At 37.8% G+C, this 16808-nt stretch overlaps 1 protein-coding gene across 2 annotated transcripts in view; it reads left to right on the forward strand.

The window, feature by feature from the left end:
* Positions 1–2685: 2685 nt before the first annotated feature.
* ZEB1 (zinc finger E-box binding homeobox 1) overlaps positions 2686–16808 on the forward strand; it is a 191849-nt gene continuing 177726 nt past the window's right edge. For both annotated transcript variants that reach the window (XM_063098680.1, XM_063098681.1), the window contains exon 1: positions 2686–2781. In XM_063098680.1, coding sequence (XP_062954750.1) covers positions 2724–2781 — 58 coding nt within the window. In that variant the 5' untranslated portion in view covers positions 2686–2723. The remainder of the gene's footprint in view (positions 2782–16808) is intronic.

The raw sequence follows: 16808 nt of genomic DNA on the forward strand, positions 1-16808 counted from the left end.
AAATTAACCAATTTTTAATTTTTATGAAGATTAGGGAATCATATAGTAAGTATCACTTCTCAAATGTGTTTGGGAAGATCAATATACTTGATGCAGAACACCATGAAATAGCTACATTTTAAACTTAAAATAATTTTATGTCAAATTTTATCCCAATTTATACATGAATCATATGGAGGGCAAATAGCAGGGACAAAGGAGTTATGAAAAAATTATATAAAAAGCTCAATATTGAAAATATACTGCCCATTTGCACTTTTCCCTGTAAATTTGGAAAAGATTACAGTAATTCATTTTTAGAATACCTCTCCTTCAGCATATACAATCCCAGTGCTCAGTAGAGGCAGTGTTATTGACATTAAAAATAGGAGTACATACTGAATGTGTATGACGGCACTACAATTACTGAAAACCAGCAATGCTGCTCAGTTGGATAGAGCATGGTACTGAAAAAAAGTTACCTTAAAAGGTACCAGTCTACGCAGTTAAGTCTGACCCAAGCTAACTAGCCCATTAACCACTAAAGTAAGGGAGAAGATGACTTGTACTTCTCAGTTTGTCCCTTCACTTTGTCTGTTTATGATTTCAACGTGAGGAGATATACTGAAGGAAGCTTTGTGGGGGGATACAGGCCAGAAAGAGAAAATACCACGTGTAATACTTCCTAAGTTCATGCGTAGGCAAACTGTTTGCTAGAGTTAGAAAGTATTTTTTTTTTTTTCCTTTCTGCCTGGAAATTAGGGTAACTTTTAAAAAGGTGGGGCAGAGGTAATTGCTGGCAAAAGATAAAATCTATGACCTGATTCAGAAGGCAACTGAAGAACATTATACAGCCCTTAAAAGGGGAGGAAAAAATCACCACTGAATCAAGCAAAGGAAGGACACTTTTGACATGCGCAAGTTTAGTTAACATGGTATTGAGGAAAGGGAGGACCACCTGTTCTTAAAATAATCATTAAGAATAATGATCCTAGTTTTGGTGTTCAGGATGAGTGTAGATATACAAACATAGGTATAGCAAAGAATATTTACTGTCACATTTAATGCACTGATAAATAATACATTTACTTCTCAAAATGCCAAACAAATGTGGGAGAGAAACTTTTAATCTATATTCAAGGTTAAACTTTCTAATTTTAAATTACCAGACTTTAGTTGCAAATTTATTTCATTTGTAAAGTTTGAAGAGATTATTAATGAATCTTCTAAAATTCTGGAAGGTGTTTAAAAGATAACTTTAGAATAATAAAAATTCTGCCATAGATATAGCAAAAATTATAAGCATAAATTTATTGAGCACCTACTATGTGCCAGCGCTTAGATGATTTATTATACCATTTCTAAAATTCGAATATGTTACGTTTCACATTTCAGTTTTCTCAATTTCTCTACCGATAACTCACACATTATTAATTTATAAGTACATTATTTGAAATACAGTTCAGCTCATTTATCGCATAAAGTTGGTCCCAAAGACATTTCCTCATTTGAAGGTTGTGGGAGCAGGAAGAGAAAGCTAAACCCAAATCCTACTTAATACTGAAGACGACTTGCTTGGTATTTGTGGTGTTATCTTCAATAGTTTTTCAGAAATCCCCAAACTTGTACAAAGTCAAGGACTTAAGGTAAAATCAGCAATCCGTCAGTCTCAGAGGCCACATTTGTCAGCGTCGTTTCTTGCTATAAGGTCCTGTACAGCGATGACTGCCCCTTTAGGTGGTAAATCATGGACTGTTAATACCTTAACTCTAAGTCTTGACGCCTACGACTCCGGCGGGGAGCAGGGCGGAGAGCAGGGCGGCTGGGCGGGGGAGGCCGAGGTGACAGCAGGTGAGAGGCTGCGGATGAGGAAGTGAGACAGGCACAATATGGGTATTACTCATCGAGCTTTGCTGCCGAGGTTGTTCGTAAGCGGAACTTCTTGCCTCTCTTTCGGTCCAGCTGAAGTTCGATCTAATTGAAGTCATTTCCCACTCTGGTTCGCTTGGGGGAAAACCATGGTCCGTTTAAGGGAAGGGAGACACGACTGAGCGGGTCAGGTAGCCTCACTCGTGACGCCGCCTGTCCTCTCCGTCAAAGGTCGGACTTCCCGAATCAGTTCCTCACTCTTCCCCGAACCTGCCCTTCCTCAAATCATGGGAACTCCCCGGGTAGCGCAGAGCACGACCCCTCTCTCTCTTTGGCCCCGGGGTGCGCGGAGCGGACAAGCGAGGCGTGGGAGCGGAGCCCAACGTTCAGGAAGAGGGAGGGCTGCTGGCTTGGGATGCTCCGCGGCGCTGCTCTGAGAGCACTAGGTCCAGAGGAGAATGAGCCGGACCCGAGGGTGCCCCAGGCAGCTGCGGCGGGTGTGGCCAGTTCAGAGACAGAACGCCGCTGAGCCTCCGACTTTACCTTTCCCGCTCCGACTGCCTGTCGCCCTTCTGACCAGGTCCCCACAGTTTCTCAATGCTCCCCTCCCTCCACACCTGAGGAAAACTTTTCCCTCTCCCCTCGATTCAAACTCAGCAGCGTATACGGTTGCCGCAAACCGTCCCGTCCCTAGCAACAACGTTCCGGCCGTAGAGCGAGCGCCTCTAGGTGTAAGGAAGGTGATGTCGTAAAGTCGCGAGTGTCGTAAACCAGGTGCGGTGGGGAGGGGGGAGGGGTGGAGGCGGAGGGGTGGGGGGGGAAGGGGAGGGAGGGGGAGGAGGTGACTCGAGCATTTAGACACAAGCGAGAGGATCATGGCGGATGGCCCCAGGTGTAAGCGCAGAAAGCAGGCGAACCCTCGGCGCAATAACGGTGAGTGGCGGAGGGGACCGGGGAGCGGCGGAGTCAGGGGGAGCCGGGCAGCCGGGGCGCCCCCGGGGGTGAGGGGGGCGAGCTGGGCTGGGGGCGGTCGGGGCAGGGACCGGCAAAGTGCAGTGGGAAAGTAGAAAGTAGTGCTCTCTGCCCCCCTCCGCTGCCGCCGCTGCCGGAGCCGCGCCGCGGCCGCTCGCTCTCCCTGAACCGTTATGTCTCTTACCTGGTCTCTCTCCGCCTAGCGGCTCCTGCCGCCCCTGCCGCCTCCCTGGACCGTTAGCTGCTGCTGCCGCCGCCGCCGCCGTCGCCGCCGCCGCATCCCCAGCCTGGGCGGGCGGCCGGGACGCGGCCGGCCACTTTTCTGGTCCCGGGTGGAGCGGCTGTTGCTTCTTTTCGCACTTTTCCCCACTCTTTTGCCCCTCGGCGCCTTCCTCTCCCCCTCCTCCTCAGCCCCCTCCGCCTTATTCTCCCTCAGCGCCGAGGCCCCCGGCAGCCGAGGAACAAACTTGTGCCCGGCGCTGACCGTGCAAAGTGTCTTCCGCGCGCCGCGGCCCCGGCCGGCGCCGTCGCTCGGGCCCCGTGGCTCGGGCCGGGCGGGCGGCGGCGGGACGGGGCGGCCGCGGGCTGCGTGTTGTCCGTGCGCGCGTGTGTGTGTGTGCGCGGGCGCTGGCGGTGCGCGCCGCGGGCGGACCAGGCTCGGCCGGCGACGGTAAAGTTGTGACCGGCCGGCGAGGCGCGCTCGCGGAAAGGGGATTAGAGGCGCGGAGACGCGGGTCCCTAAGCGCCCCTCCTCCCCTGCGCCTCCGGCCACCCTGCCCTGGGCCCCCGGCCTGGGGGCTCCGCGGCGAGCCCCGCCGAGGGAGGTCCAGGTTTTGTGAAGAGGTGGTGGGGCGGCAGGGGGGACGGGGCAGGGAAGGGGCACCTACTTGCTGCTGCCGGGGAGCCGTGTGTTTGTGGAGTTGTTACCTGGTCTTAGAGACCGGGGAGCACCGCAGACAGATCGCCCTCCCCGGGGAGGACTCGGTCTCCGCGCTGGGATGGGATTGTGTGCGTACGCCTCTCTCTTTTCTCTTTCGGTTTTTGGGGAAGTTGTTACCTGGGCCGGACGCACGGAGCGCTGAAGCCGGATAATGGAGCTTGGATGGCGCTCGCGGTCTCGGGTGGAAGGAGGGTGGGGGAGGGGGCAGACGGACCGACGGACGCATCGGGCTGCTGCTCTCGCCGCAGCTGCAGTGTTTATTGATCTGTGCTGATGTGCCAGGGGAAATACACACCTCTGCCTGGCGTGAGAGTTTAAAAAAATAAAAGGAGACTGCGAGAGATCGAGAGCCGAACATGCGGTGGTGTTTGCACAGTCGCCTTTTCCAGTTTGGAGAGACGTTGTAAGTTGATTGTATTTCTGCTTATCTCGGGGGCGAGTCTGTGCTTTCTCTCCTTCTTGTTCAGCAGCGAAATGTCTGCTGATTGTTATTGTCTGGACAGTTCCTGTGGCGAGAGGGGCGAGACTTGTCCGCTCGGGGGCGGCGGGAGCGCCCGGGAGAGATGCCCCCGCCCGCGCCGGCCCCGGTACCTGTTTGTATAATAATGGACGGCAACGGCCCTGCCGCTGGCTGCAGCCGAGGCTATATAAGGAATTACACGTACATTTCGGACCGAGGGGCTCGTTTTGGGTCCTGCGTTATTTTTAAAACGAGTTTAATGAGTAGAGGAATAAAAGTGCCTATAATGGGATTGCTGTAGCGTCCAGAAAATGAGGAAATATGTGTTTAAGTGAAAACTCTCTCCTGCTCCCTCCGCCCCACCCCCCCCGCGCCTGGGCTCTCTTTCTCCCTCCCCTCTGGGATGCGAAACGCGAGGTTTTGTAACCTTTCCTGGCAATTTTAGATTTTGTGTGGGATTTCCTGTCTAGAAGCAGATACGAAGATTTTAAGCTGTTCCAAGATGTTTCCTTTCAGTCGTAAACATATTTTAATATATTTGAGCCGACATTAAAATCACTGCTTTCATGAATGAGAAAATAAACATTTGCATTTTAAAGACGTCTATTACGATTGAAAGGTATATTTGGTATCCTCATTGTGGAGAGATGACTTGTTATAGCAAGGAGCGGAGCATAGGCTATTGCAATTTTAATTTCCTGTTTTAGCGTCAAACAGTGTGTGTTCTATATTGAGCTGTTGCCGCTGCTGCTGATGTGGCTTTATGAAAGGTAAGTCGGTTCGGAAAGGGCTGTTCGGTTTTCACCTTATTTAAAATGTGGATCGCCGGAGAAAGGGCTTTTCTTGTTGCTGACGACATGTGTGTGACATGTGAGTCTGAACCACCCAGCGTCTGTGCAGCTGCTGTAAACATGTTTACCTGAACAGGAAAGAATGGATTTTTCTCCTAAAGATCCTGTGACATGAATGTTACAGTCGTAAGGCATATCAACAGATGACTTAAGGGAAAAAAAGCTATCCTGAAAGGCACTTGAAATCAACAGGAAAAAGAGATTCTTGATCGCTGCAGCAAATGGCAACTTGTGCAGGTAGAAAAAAGATGGTGTTTAGTTTTCTCCTGCATGTATGTCAGCCCCCTCCTGTCTGCTGCTTTCATTCTCCAGGGAGGGATTTATTTACCACGCTTGCTGTCAGTGTTTTTCCTTTGTGTTTAATATTAGAAAAACAGATTTGGAGCTGTTTGTCACAAAACGTCTTGTCGGCAGTATGCATTACTCTCAGAAAACAAAAGGTGTTTAAGATAGCACTGTGCTACTACAGGTATCTTCCATTTTCATCACTTTTAGCTCTGTCCTTGTATTGCTTTTTGTTCTCAGATGCATTTCATCCATTACTGATGGGTACAGCCATGCTGTATGATTTAGCCTTATATTTTGCAAGTTAAAAATGTAGTTATATGCCATTGTGTTGTGAAACCTCAGAATAGGTGCTAGTTACTACTTCTTAGCAACGCAGTCATATTTAAGTTGCAGATGTTTATTGGAGAGAATTGCCTGGAAAAACGTTAACTCGTAAATCGTTTTAATGAAAAAATAACTGATGTATACAGTGGGAGATACTTTGTTTTTATTTGCATGTAAATAATATTTTTATTCATTTTAAAATAAGGTATACAGATTTTGCTGCTAAGCTTTCAGCAAAACATTTTAATTTCCTTTCTGTAATATGTCTGCAGGGGAGGATATTAATGGGAGTATCAAATAATGCTACTTGACGGGGTAAACCAATTGAGCAAGCTTTGGCCAAAGCATCAAACCTGTGTGGTAACTTTATGCTAATGATGTTAGTCGTCTATAAAGGAGTGACATTAGAATTGCTTAAATTGATTTTTACTATTCATAATTTAATGCTTTGTTTGTTGTATTTTAAAAATCTGTTTTCTCATTTTCTACTTTGTACTGTCTATGTGGTTTTCTTATTATTCTCCCCCCCCCTTTTTTGAGAAATGTTCTCTAGCTACTAATAACTACATGCTGATTAATTCACTTTAAATGGAATAGCTGGAACATATCTTTCTGCCATTAGCACCATTCTCCTTGCTGTCTTTGGAAACCGCCAGTAGAGGATGCTAACAAAAACGATTATTGGTGAAGTAGTATCATAAGTCTATCTCATGTGTTGATTGGGACCTTCAGTATAATTCCGTCTTATCTTACTTAAAATTAGCCTTGGGTAAATTAGGCAAAAGCATTTTGTAGTTTGCTAAGACTGGAAAGAAACATGGATGTTTTTAACTTGAAGAATTTTATTAATTTGAGCTTTTAAATCTTGAATTGAGATTACTATTAATTCAGTGTTGCTTTAGAGTACTTGTATTACTCCTTTAAAAAAACATTTTTGTTTTATGTTCTTAGGTTTGGAGAAGAATATGTAATGATTTATTTTACATATTTACTACACTTTTTAATCTCTTTTAAAATTTATAGTAGGATGCCTGAAAATATATTATTTTAGATGTTAAAAGATGTAAATAGTTAAGTAAGGTAAGGAAAATTGCAGTTATTTATTGATAATATTGTGTAATTATTTTTCCATAACTTCTGTAGACTTACACTAAAGATGGGTTGGCCCACAACTACTATAAGAGGTGTTAATCAGCAGTTACTCAAGTGTTAGTGATTTTTAGATTTTATCTTTTTCTTCCCCTTCAAGTCCTTTTCCTATTGGTAGCCCTGCCCCATCTCATCTCTTCAGTTAAGAATCAGGTAATATATAAGTTTTAATTTACCAGTTTTAAATTAAGGAACATAAGTTTTCTCTGAGGTATTAAATGTGGTGAAAAAGTCTTTATAGTTTTCTAGTTGTATGCTTGTGTTCAAAGAAGTGCTACTTTCAACAAACTATGTGAATTGAAATTATAACTTTTACATATAAAAATTACACAAGAATTAATGTATTGAGTTATGTCTTTTTGTTTGTGTCCATATAATTGTGTTAATATAACACAATTATAAACTTTAAGGCTTTTCATGAGATTGAATGTTAGAAGTATTTATTTTCCTAGTTATTTTTAATGGTGTTTCTATGAATGCACCAATACTAGTATCTTAATGCAATAGTTATACTGTTTATTTTGAATTCAGTAGGAATTAACCTGAATTATCAGGTAGGCCTGTGTGAATTTCTCATTTTGGGGTGTCACGGTTCTTCATGTGTATGTGTGTGTGCATAAATATAGTTTTTCATATTCTGACAGGTATTTCTCAATTTGATATTCTCCTAATTCCTGAGAGCTCATTAAGTGAATAGGAGTGATTCACTTACTTTTTTTATGAACTGAGGAATTGTACCACAAAGTCATGACATATGTAATTGTAGTGTGGAGCCAACTTAAAGTGTCCTATAAATTGAAAGCATCAATCATTTGTTAAGATGACCCTGATATAAAAACATCAAGTATTTAGTTAATACTTTTCCAGTAGTTTTGAATTGCCATATCTCTTCCTATGTTTGCAATTTTGGTAACTTTGAAGCATGTGGTGAAAAACTTGTCTAATTGGGAATGATATTGAAAAAGTAACAGCGTAATTTATTTCTCGTAGTAGTGTTTTTATTTTGTTTTTCCTCCTTTTTGCTTTCCGCTGTATAAATCACTTCTAAGCATGTGATTAGAGCCAGATGTAAACACAGATGCCATATCATGTGAAATTATATTGTTAGCTACTCTTAACTGCCTGTATTGAATTGCAGTAGGAAAGGAGAAAAATTATGCAGTTGTTGGAAGAAGATATGCATTAGTGTGCAAAAGTGCAATAAGAGGATAGAGGACTTGATGGAATTGTAGAAATTGTATTTAGGATTGAAAAAGTCTTAATCTTTGCAACATGATTACTAAATTTATTGGGAAATGTATGTTGTTCATTTCTAAAAGAGATATAAGCTAAAATAAAAGTGCATTGTTGAAAGAAAATTCAAAAAATTTTAAACTAGAAAAGTGTCCTGATTAGGAAATATGATAAAATAGTTTTTAAAAATGTTTTAGAAGGGTAAATGTACATATTACTAGCTCAGTAATCATTGAACTAGTCATAAGCTAAAAATAGAAAATAAATTGATATACAAGGAGTAGAAAACGTTTAGTGGCAAACCTAGTTTTAAAAATAGGAAATAATCTTTTTTATTTGGATGGAACAGTGTTTTGGATATTTATATCCTTAAAGGAAGCATTCTTAGGACGTCAGTTTTACTAAGTAAAAATTTTCGGTATGGTGTGAACATGTCCGGATTTTAAACATGATGGAGGTGGATTGTGTTGTTTGTTAACCTGAAACTTGGATGCTTGAAAATATGGCATACTACTTAAACATCAAAATGCTCTCTAATAAGTAGAATTTGCCTTAAGATTGTTTTCAGAGAAGAAACTTTAATATTTAGAATTTACTTTATTAACTTTATTAAAACATGTTTTGGAATATATCATATGGGTGTAGATAAATGGAAAGATTCCAAAAGGAAGAGCAGAAAAAGCCGAGTTTAAGTTTATACTTGTATTGTAACTATGAATCTTTGTTAGATTCTTATTTTTTCATTCTCTAAGAAGTTACTCTTCTCTCATTTATTTCTTCAGCTTCCTGTTACTTAGTATGTGTTTGCTCTATAAATAGGGATTGCATTTATCTGTCTAAATATACATTTCTCCTCATAATCAACGTTATGTATTTGTTGAGACTTTATGGAGTTTGGAGTATAAACTATGGATGTTCCTAGAAGACCTTGTAGCAGCCTGGGAAAGCCTTTTCATCTCTTTTGCAGTAACAACTACATCTGTGCTGGAATTATAAGTAACAGATGTTTTGTGATCTCTTCATTCTCACCCCTCTTCTCCTTCCCCTCCCCCATCCATATTAAAAATTAAATGAGAATGGAAGATAAATTTACAGATTATGTCAATTTTTTTCATGTTTATTGTTGTATTATATATTTAAAGTCCTTCGTGTTCTCTTTTAGGATATTCTAATTTCAAATTTTTAGATTTTTCAATATTCTGATTTAAATTTTCTTTTTATAAAATGTGATACCATTATTCTTTTTCAGTTATTATTCATGGTCAGCAACCTAAAATATATTACAATTTCCCATTTGTGTTTCCTTTCTTAAGGTCTTTGTATTCATTCAGTTTGCAGTTCTAACAGAATGCTTTTGTTGTTGTTGTTGTTAATTAGATAGTGCTCAGAGAGTAACTAGTATGCTGATTGAAAAAAATCATCATTTTCTTGGAATCATACATTTTTAATGTGGAAGACCATCTTATCCAAAATCATTTTTTATCTGAAAACTGATAAAGATAAGCTGAAATTTAGGGCCTTTAAGTAGAAACTCCAGAGGAGACTTTTTAACATGTATTCTGCAAAGGGTGGTATCAGACAGAGTGACAAGTGGTATAGTATATAGTAAAATCTTTCAAGGAGTAGATTTTCTCAACCTGGGCTCCAGTTAACCTTCCTGTGCGTTGGATATTTGAAAAGGTGAAAATCACTGTATCTCTTTAATGTTTTCTCTTTTCTGCCCTAAAACTAAGTTACTATTCACTCCTATTGCTACATTACTTTTCTGAATCTGTTTTTGATACTCTTTTTTTTTGCTTTTTTGGTAGGGGGGAGTATGGGAGGGAGGAATTGGAGTAGAGAGAAAATGATTGCATATGAATAAATATTTAAGAAAATAAAGTGAAATAGTTTTGGAGCTGGAGGAATTTGGGAGAATCATCATCCAAAGCCATTGCAGAGAAGCAGACAGATTCAAAGAGATAATGGCTTTGCTAAGTTTACATTACTAGTTAGTTTGGGCTAGGTCACAGCTTTTCAGGTTCTTAGTTCAGTGTTCCTTTTATTAGACCATTTTAGCATGTGACGATAACAAACAAGAACTAAATGCCATGAATTTTCAAATGTATTATATTAATACCAGAATGTATAGAATGCTCAGTCATTTCAGAAAAAGGTATTTCTAATACATGTGCATAAATCTATCAAATTTAGTAGTTGGTGTGCCTGTGTCACTTAAAACATTTCAGATGCAGAGAGTTTAGTATTATTTAGAGGCTCACTCTCATTTGGACTTTATTTTTAGTTATCATTTATTCCCAATCTCAACACCCATTCACTCTATCTCTTTTACCCCTCACTTGTACCCGATCTAATGTGTTTTTATATGTTATTGGTTATGTAGTTATCTTTGTATGTTTTGCATTTATATAACTCCTACTTTGCTATATATTTTACTTTCTTTACTTACCATTGCTTGAGATCTATTAATATTGCTGTATGTACACCTAGTTTATTGCTTCTGTTTGGTATTTCATTTCTGCGGTAATTACAAATTACTTATCAATTCCTCTAACAATGGATGCCCAGGTTGATTCCAGTTCTTGGGATGGAAATAATTCTGTGATAAACATTCTCCTCCGTGTCACTGATAGCTGTGGAAGAGTTTCTCTGAGGACATATGAGTGTTCTTCAAAACGTTCGTGGAAATATTCCTGTTTTCTTTTCGTTCTATTTTTCCATGAACATTTTGAAGTACTCTCGTCTATCCAAGCATGGTATTTCTGAGTATAGGTCAGCACATATTTAATATCACTAAGTTCTGCCAGGTTATGTCTAAAATGACAGGACCTAATTTTACTCTCACCAGCAATATGTAAGGATTTCCATTTCTTGTATTTTTGCCAGCCTTTGGTACTGTACAACATCCTACGTTTTGCTAATTTGATAGTGGTTAAATAGAATCTCAAGGTTACTTTAATTTATTGTTTACCAGGGATGTAATAATTTCTTCATATCCTTGCTAGCCATTTGTGTTTCTCTTCCCATGTCTGGCATATTTATATCCTTTGCCCATCTTTTTTGTTGGGTTTCCACTTCTTGTGATTTCCCAGAATTCCTGTGTATTTGAAATAATCTTCATGTGTCAATCATTTGTTGATTTTGACTATGGTGTAGAAATCTTTAATTTTAATGTGTTCAAATCTATCAAATTTTTGACGTTGTGGGTAGTAAGAAGTCTTTTTCTAATCCATAAATTACAAAGATATTTTCCTCTGTTTTATTCTATTAGTTTCATATTTAGTTTAACCTTTCATATTTAGGTCTTTAATGCATCTGGAGTTCACCTTTTCAATATAGCATTTGTTTCTTATGAGGGATAAACATAGTAGTTAAGCATTTGAATTGATCCCATAACTTATTAGCTGTGTCACTTTGGCTAGGTTACTCAATCTCCCTGTGCTTGAGTTTCCCTATATGTAAAATAGGGATGATAATCTCAGAGTTGGGAAGGTTAAAAGAGGCATATGAAGCATTGTGCCTCGTACATGTTTTAAACATTCAGTAAATGTTCATTTAAAATTTTATTTATTAGATTAAGTTTGCTTTAAGTACATCTTACATCAGCTGACAATTTCTTATCCTCTTGTCCAGTATTAACTTTAACAAATGTAAATTCCATCTAAAAGGATGTTGGCATAAAATTTGTGCATTGTTTTTTAGCTTAAACGTTGCATTTAAGGTTTTGACCTTAAACATTGCTTAGTTATTATTTGGCCTTATACAAGGCTGTTTTGTTAAATCAGCAATAGACAAGTAATACACAGTGAAGCTTCATCTTAATGTTACTTATGACAGATCTTTTAGCTTGAGGAAGGCTTCCTTTGACTCTCTTTAAAATGAATTTGTTTTTTAAATTATACATTGATGAATTATGGTTGTATATATTTATGGGGTACAAAGTGATGTTATAATTTTTAATACAATGCGGATGATTAAATTAGTATATCTCAGATATTTGACGATATACTATTATGCACGTACATATTGATGAGTTTTGACATATATGTGTGGAACCACCGCCACAATCAAGATATAGAACATTTCTATCATCCCCCAAAATTCCTTGTCCCAAATTTCAGCCATTCCTCCTTAACTCTGGCCCCAAACAACCAATGATCTGCTTTTGGTCACGAGAAATTAGATTTATTGTTTCTAGAGTTTCATCATATGGTATGTACTCTTTTGTCTCCCGCCTTTTGCTCAGCATAATGTTCTTGAGACTTATAGTATCAGTAGTTCACTCTCATTGTATTTCTGAGTAGTATTCCATTGTTTGAATATACCATAATTTGTATAGCCATTCACCTACAATGGACCTATTATTTGGGTTGTTTCTGGTTCTTCACTGCAATGAATAAAGCTGCTATGAACATTCGCATACAATTTTTTAATGTGTATATATACTTATATTTCTTTTGGGTAAATACTTATGAGTAAAATTGCTGAATCATATATTAATTGTATGTTTAACTTGGTAAGAAACTGCTAAATTGTGAAGTGCTTATAAAGTTTTTACATTTCCACCAGCAGTGTATGAGAGTTCTGGTTGCTCCATATCCTAGTACACACTTTCCCATGTTTTTAATTTTAGCCATTCTAGTAGATGTGTGGTAGTATTATTCTGGGTTTGATTTGGATTTCACTGATGACTGTTGATGTTTGAAGATCTTTTGGTGTAAGTACTTTTGGCCACTTGTCTATTTTATTTTGTGAAATGTATATTTAATCATTTGTCCATTTTTCATTGAGTTGCTTATCTTTTTAACACTGAGTTGTAAGAGTTCTTTGTATATTCTGGACTCAAGTTCTTTGTTTGGATATAGGTATTAAAAATATTCTCTCCTTTTCTGTGGCTTTTAATTTTCTTAATAGTATCTTTGAAGTGCAACAGTTTTAAATTTTGATAAAGTCCAATTTATTCTTCTTATTATGTATAGTTTTATTATTTTAGGCTTTGTGCTTTTTGTGTCCTAAGAAATCTTTGCTCACTCCAAGGTGACGATTTGCTCCCAGGTTTTTTAGAAGTTTAGCTTTAACATTTACGTGTATGATGTGTTTCAGATTACTTCTTGTCCATAACCCATTTTGATCTTCATCTGTAAGCCTGTCTGAGATAGCCTTCAGTAATTTGCAAGAGACAAAAACTTGGTCTTAACTCACCAAAATTCAATATGAGATTTTGTACTCGAATTTTTTTAAGAAATGATTTTTTAAGGTCCAACTAAGAGCCAAAACTCAAGGTTGTAGAGGAATACAAATCCTACATCACTGGTTTGAAACATTTTTAAATGAGAGCAATTTCAGTGTGCCTAGTTAGGGTCTTCAAGATTTTTTGTGTTCTTGATACATTTGTAATCCTCTGAGATATACGTTAGTAAGGCTACATTTTCAGAGAAGCTAAGGCCCAAGAAGAGTGGCCATAGTTAAGCAGAATGTGAATGATATCTTTGTGGTCCCTTATTTCCTACATGGTTTTAATGAGATTAGCACTAAACCAGTTCTTGTTTATTTTCCATAGCTTTTATGTTTATAAGGGGAGTTTATACCTCTATTTATCTTGATTTCTTTAAGTAATATAATTTTACCTTTGGCATAAATCCTGCTTCTTACTGATATTTAGCTACATATTTTACCTCTCACTTTGTTATGGTTAAAGAAAAAAAAATTAGTTACTTTGAACTTTAATAAGTTGTTGCAGATACATTAGTTTACTTACTCATATTTATCTTTTTCATTTCTTAAAAAAGGTAGATGCCACTAGACTAATTCCCATATAATTCTTATTTTTAAGGTAGTTTTTTTTTCTATTCGACTTTTCTGTTTCTTTTTATCACATATTCCTATCCCTTAAAATCCCTCATAGCTAACTTCTGTCTTATTTTTGTTTTAAAGCTTTTACTTTTTTATACTCCTTTTAGCTCTGTGTCTGTCTTGAACATTCTAGATATTAATGCATACTTCCTTTTGATCTGGTATCCTTAGGTGCATTTATAGAAAGAGCATTGAACTAGGAGATAGTAGTCTTAGATTCTAATATTGAATCTGCCACTAATTGGCCTATGAAATTGGGAAAATAATTTAATTTATCTGGGCCTAAGTTTGTTCATCTGTGGAATGAATATGATGGATTACTGAGTGCTAGGCAATGAGACTATGAAGATGAAAGATAAAGTACATTTTTCTAAGAAGCTTACAGTGTTGTAGTAGAGACGAAAAATAGGGACAAACCTTCAGAATTTAGTTTAATAACTGATGTGATATTCTGTCCCAGTGCATAGAGGGGATGGTACTTAAGCTCAATGAATCTTAAAGGAGGTGTGTGAGTTATCCTAGTAAAGATGTAAAAATAATATTCTATACAGAAGGAATAATATGTGCATAGGTATTGCGCTCATTGCACACATGCACACATGCATACACACATGTCATCGTGTGACCTGCAAGTGATATTTGGTCAAAGTCTGTAGGGTAAATGGAGGAATGGATAGAGATTAGGCTTGAGAATTAGATCAGAAGCAAATGAAAAAAAAAAAAGCTTTATATTGCCAGGCTGAGTTTGGGTTTTATCTTGGAAGTGATGGGGAATTGTCCAAGGACTTGAAGCAGGGAGTGACATGACAATATTTATATATTTCATCATTTTATGTTTCTTTATATATTAAGTGGCAAAATGATTAAAAATTCAAGAGTATACTTGCATGCTTGCTTTACTAAAAGTGGAAAAAGTTGTAAAAGTAAAATCTGATTCATCCTTTTTTCCTGAGTTTTTACTTACCTATCCTAATACTGCTAATAATTCACATAGTAATTGCTTTGAAATGGTGCTGCAACCACCATCACTATCACCACTACCACTTCTACCATCATAATAATATCAATAAAAGGCTTACTTTACTAGAGCATAAGTGGCCTTAGGTTAAAATTTGTGGCAGAAGTCTGTGCACCAACTTGGCTGTGCATTTCTGTGTTCTGCATTCTTATGGGGAATTGTGTGTTTTTATTTTATTTTTTTTGCCTTCCCTAATCAACCAATCACAACCCAAACAAATGTGCTGTGTGGATTTATAATCCTATGGAACAAGATGGTTTTACTGCTGTTAATTATGGCTCTCCAAAGATGTAAAATATTCTGCATTTATTATTACTAGATGATTTTCTGGATTATATCTGGCATTTATTAATGGTTCTGTGTGGAGCTTCATCTTGTGAACCTGTTATTGTACTTTGATATCAGTCCTCTACCATAGATATTTAATAAAATACAATTAGATGATTCTTGCCATTCTTTAAGCCAGCATGGTCCAGTACCTGACTGCCTATGATAAATGAGCCTAGTAAGTGAGCTGGCTGTTTTATTGCTTACACTAAAATATCTAGGCTTCTACAAAACTATCAAATTCCAAATAAAATAAAAATTTACCTGAATGTTTCTCATTCAAAATAGCAAGCCTGGAATATTTTTTTTGTATTAAATAAAAAAATTCAAGCTTTTTTGGGAAATTAGGCTGTATGCTAGAACAAGTGCTGAGGAAATACACTTTGTCATGTTTTAGCATCTAAGTTTAATAATTCTTATGTAAAAATTTGATTTATTGATGCATCAGTTTCCTATAATCTAATTTGTATGTTAATTAAAGGGCTTTTGTGTTCTATATACTGTATTTTTAAAATTAAAAGTTAATTAACCTCATTTTACTTGTATTCATTAATACCTTATTGTACCATATTTACATGCTTAACTAGCCTTATGTATTATGTGTGACAGTGGTAAAGCTGAATGGTTATAAAATGTTACATAATTTTAACTTTTTCCAAGTCAAGCTGATATTTTTGGTAAGTAACAGCATTCTCCTTTTTTTTTTTTTTCGTAATAGATACGGAGTTTTACCATACCAACTTCAAAAACGGTTTAGGGCAGACGCAAATCTAGGGGTTGCTATCTGTCTTTAATGTAAAGTGAGCAGTGCAGGTAACAGCAGTGATCATTCTTCTATCACTACATTCTCTAGTTTCTAATCACCACATTCTCACAGATAAGGAAAAGTGGTTGTAGATGGAAGGTCTGAGGTGTACAAAAGATAACACAGGAAGTGATAAATTTGGGTGGGTATAGACAAATACTGTGTAAAACTTAGGAGGAGAGTAAGATTATTGATTAGCTGTAGAGTTTGGTAAGTTATGTGTGCATGTTAAAATTTTTTGTGATAAGGAATGAAAATCTAGAAATAGTGTGTTTCTTCCAAACTAGTAGAGGAGAAAAATAAAATGAGAAAAAAATACTCAAAGAAAAAAAAAAGTGAGGAAGGAGAAAAACAAAACTTAGAAAAGAAGAGACAAGTATGAAGCACAACTATATAGTTAATAGGTACAAATGTATTAGTAGTTACAGTATATATAAATTGACAAGTTGTCCCAGTTAACAGAAATTGGTTGTCAGATTGGATAAAATAACAAAATCCATTTATATACTGTTTCTATATACTTAAAAAGTATATAGAAAGCCTAAAAATAAAAAGGAATAAAAAAAGATATGCTTGACAATACTAACCAAAAGAAAGGTCGTGCAGCTATATAAATACCATGTAAAGCTAACTGAAGCAAAAACTATTCTGTAGAGTGAGGGTCACTAAATAATGGTAAAAGGAAGGTATAACTTTAAATTACTATGTACCTGTCAGCAAAAAATAGAATCATAGAAGAA

This window comes from Cynocephalus volans, chromosome 6 (assembly GCF_027409185.1).
Source record: "Cynocephalus volans isolate mCynVol1 chromosome 6, mCynVol1.pri, whole genome shotgun sequence".
Lineage (NCBI taxonomy): Eukaryota > Metazoa > Chordata > Mammalia > Dermoptera > Cynocephalidae > Cynocephalus > Cynocephalus volans.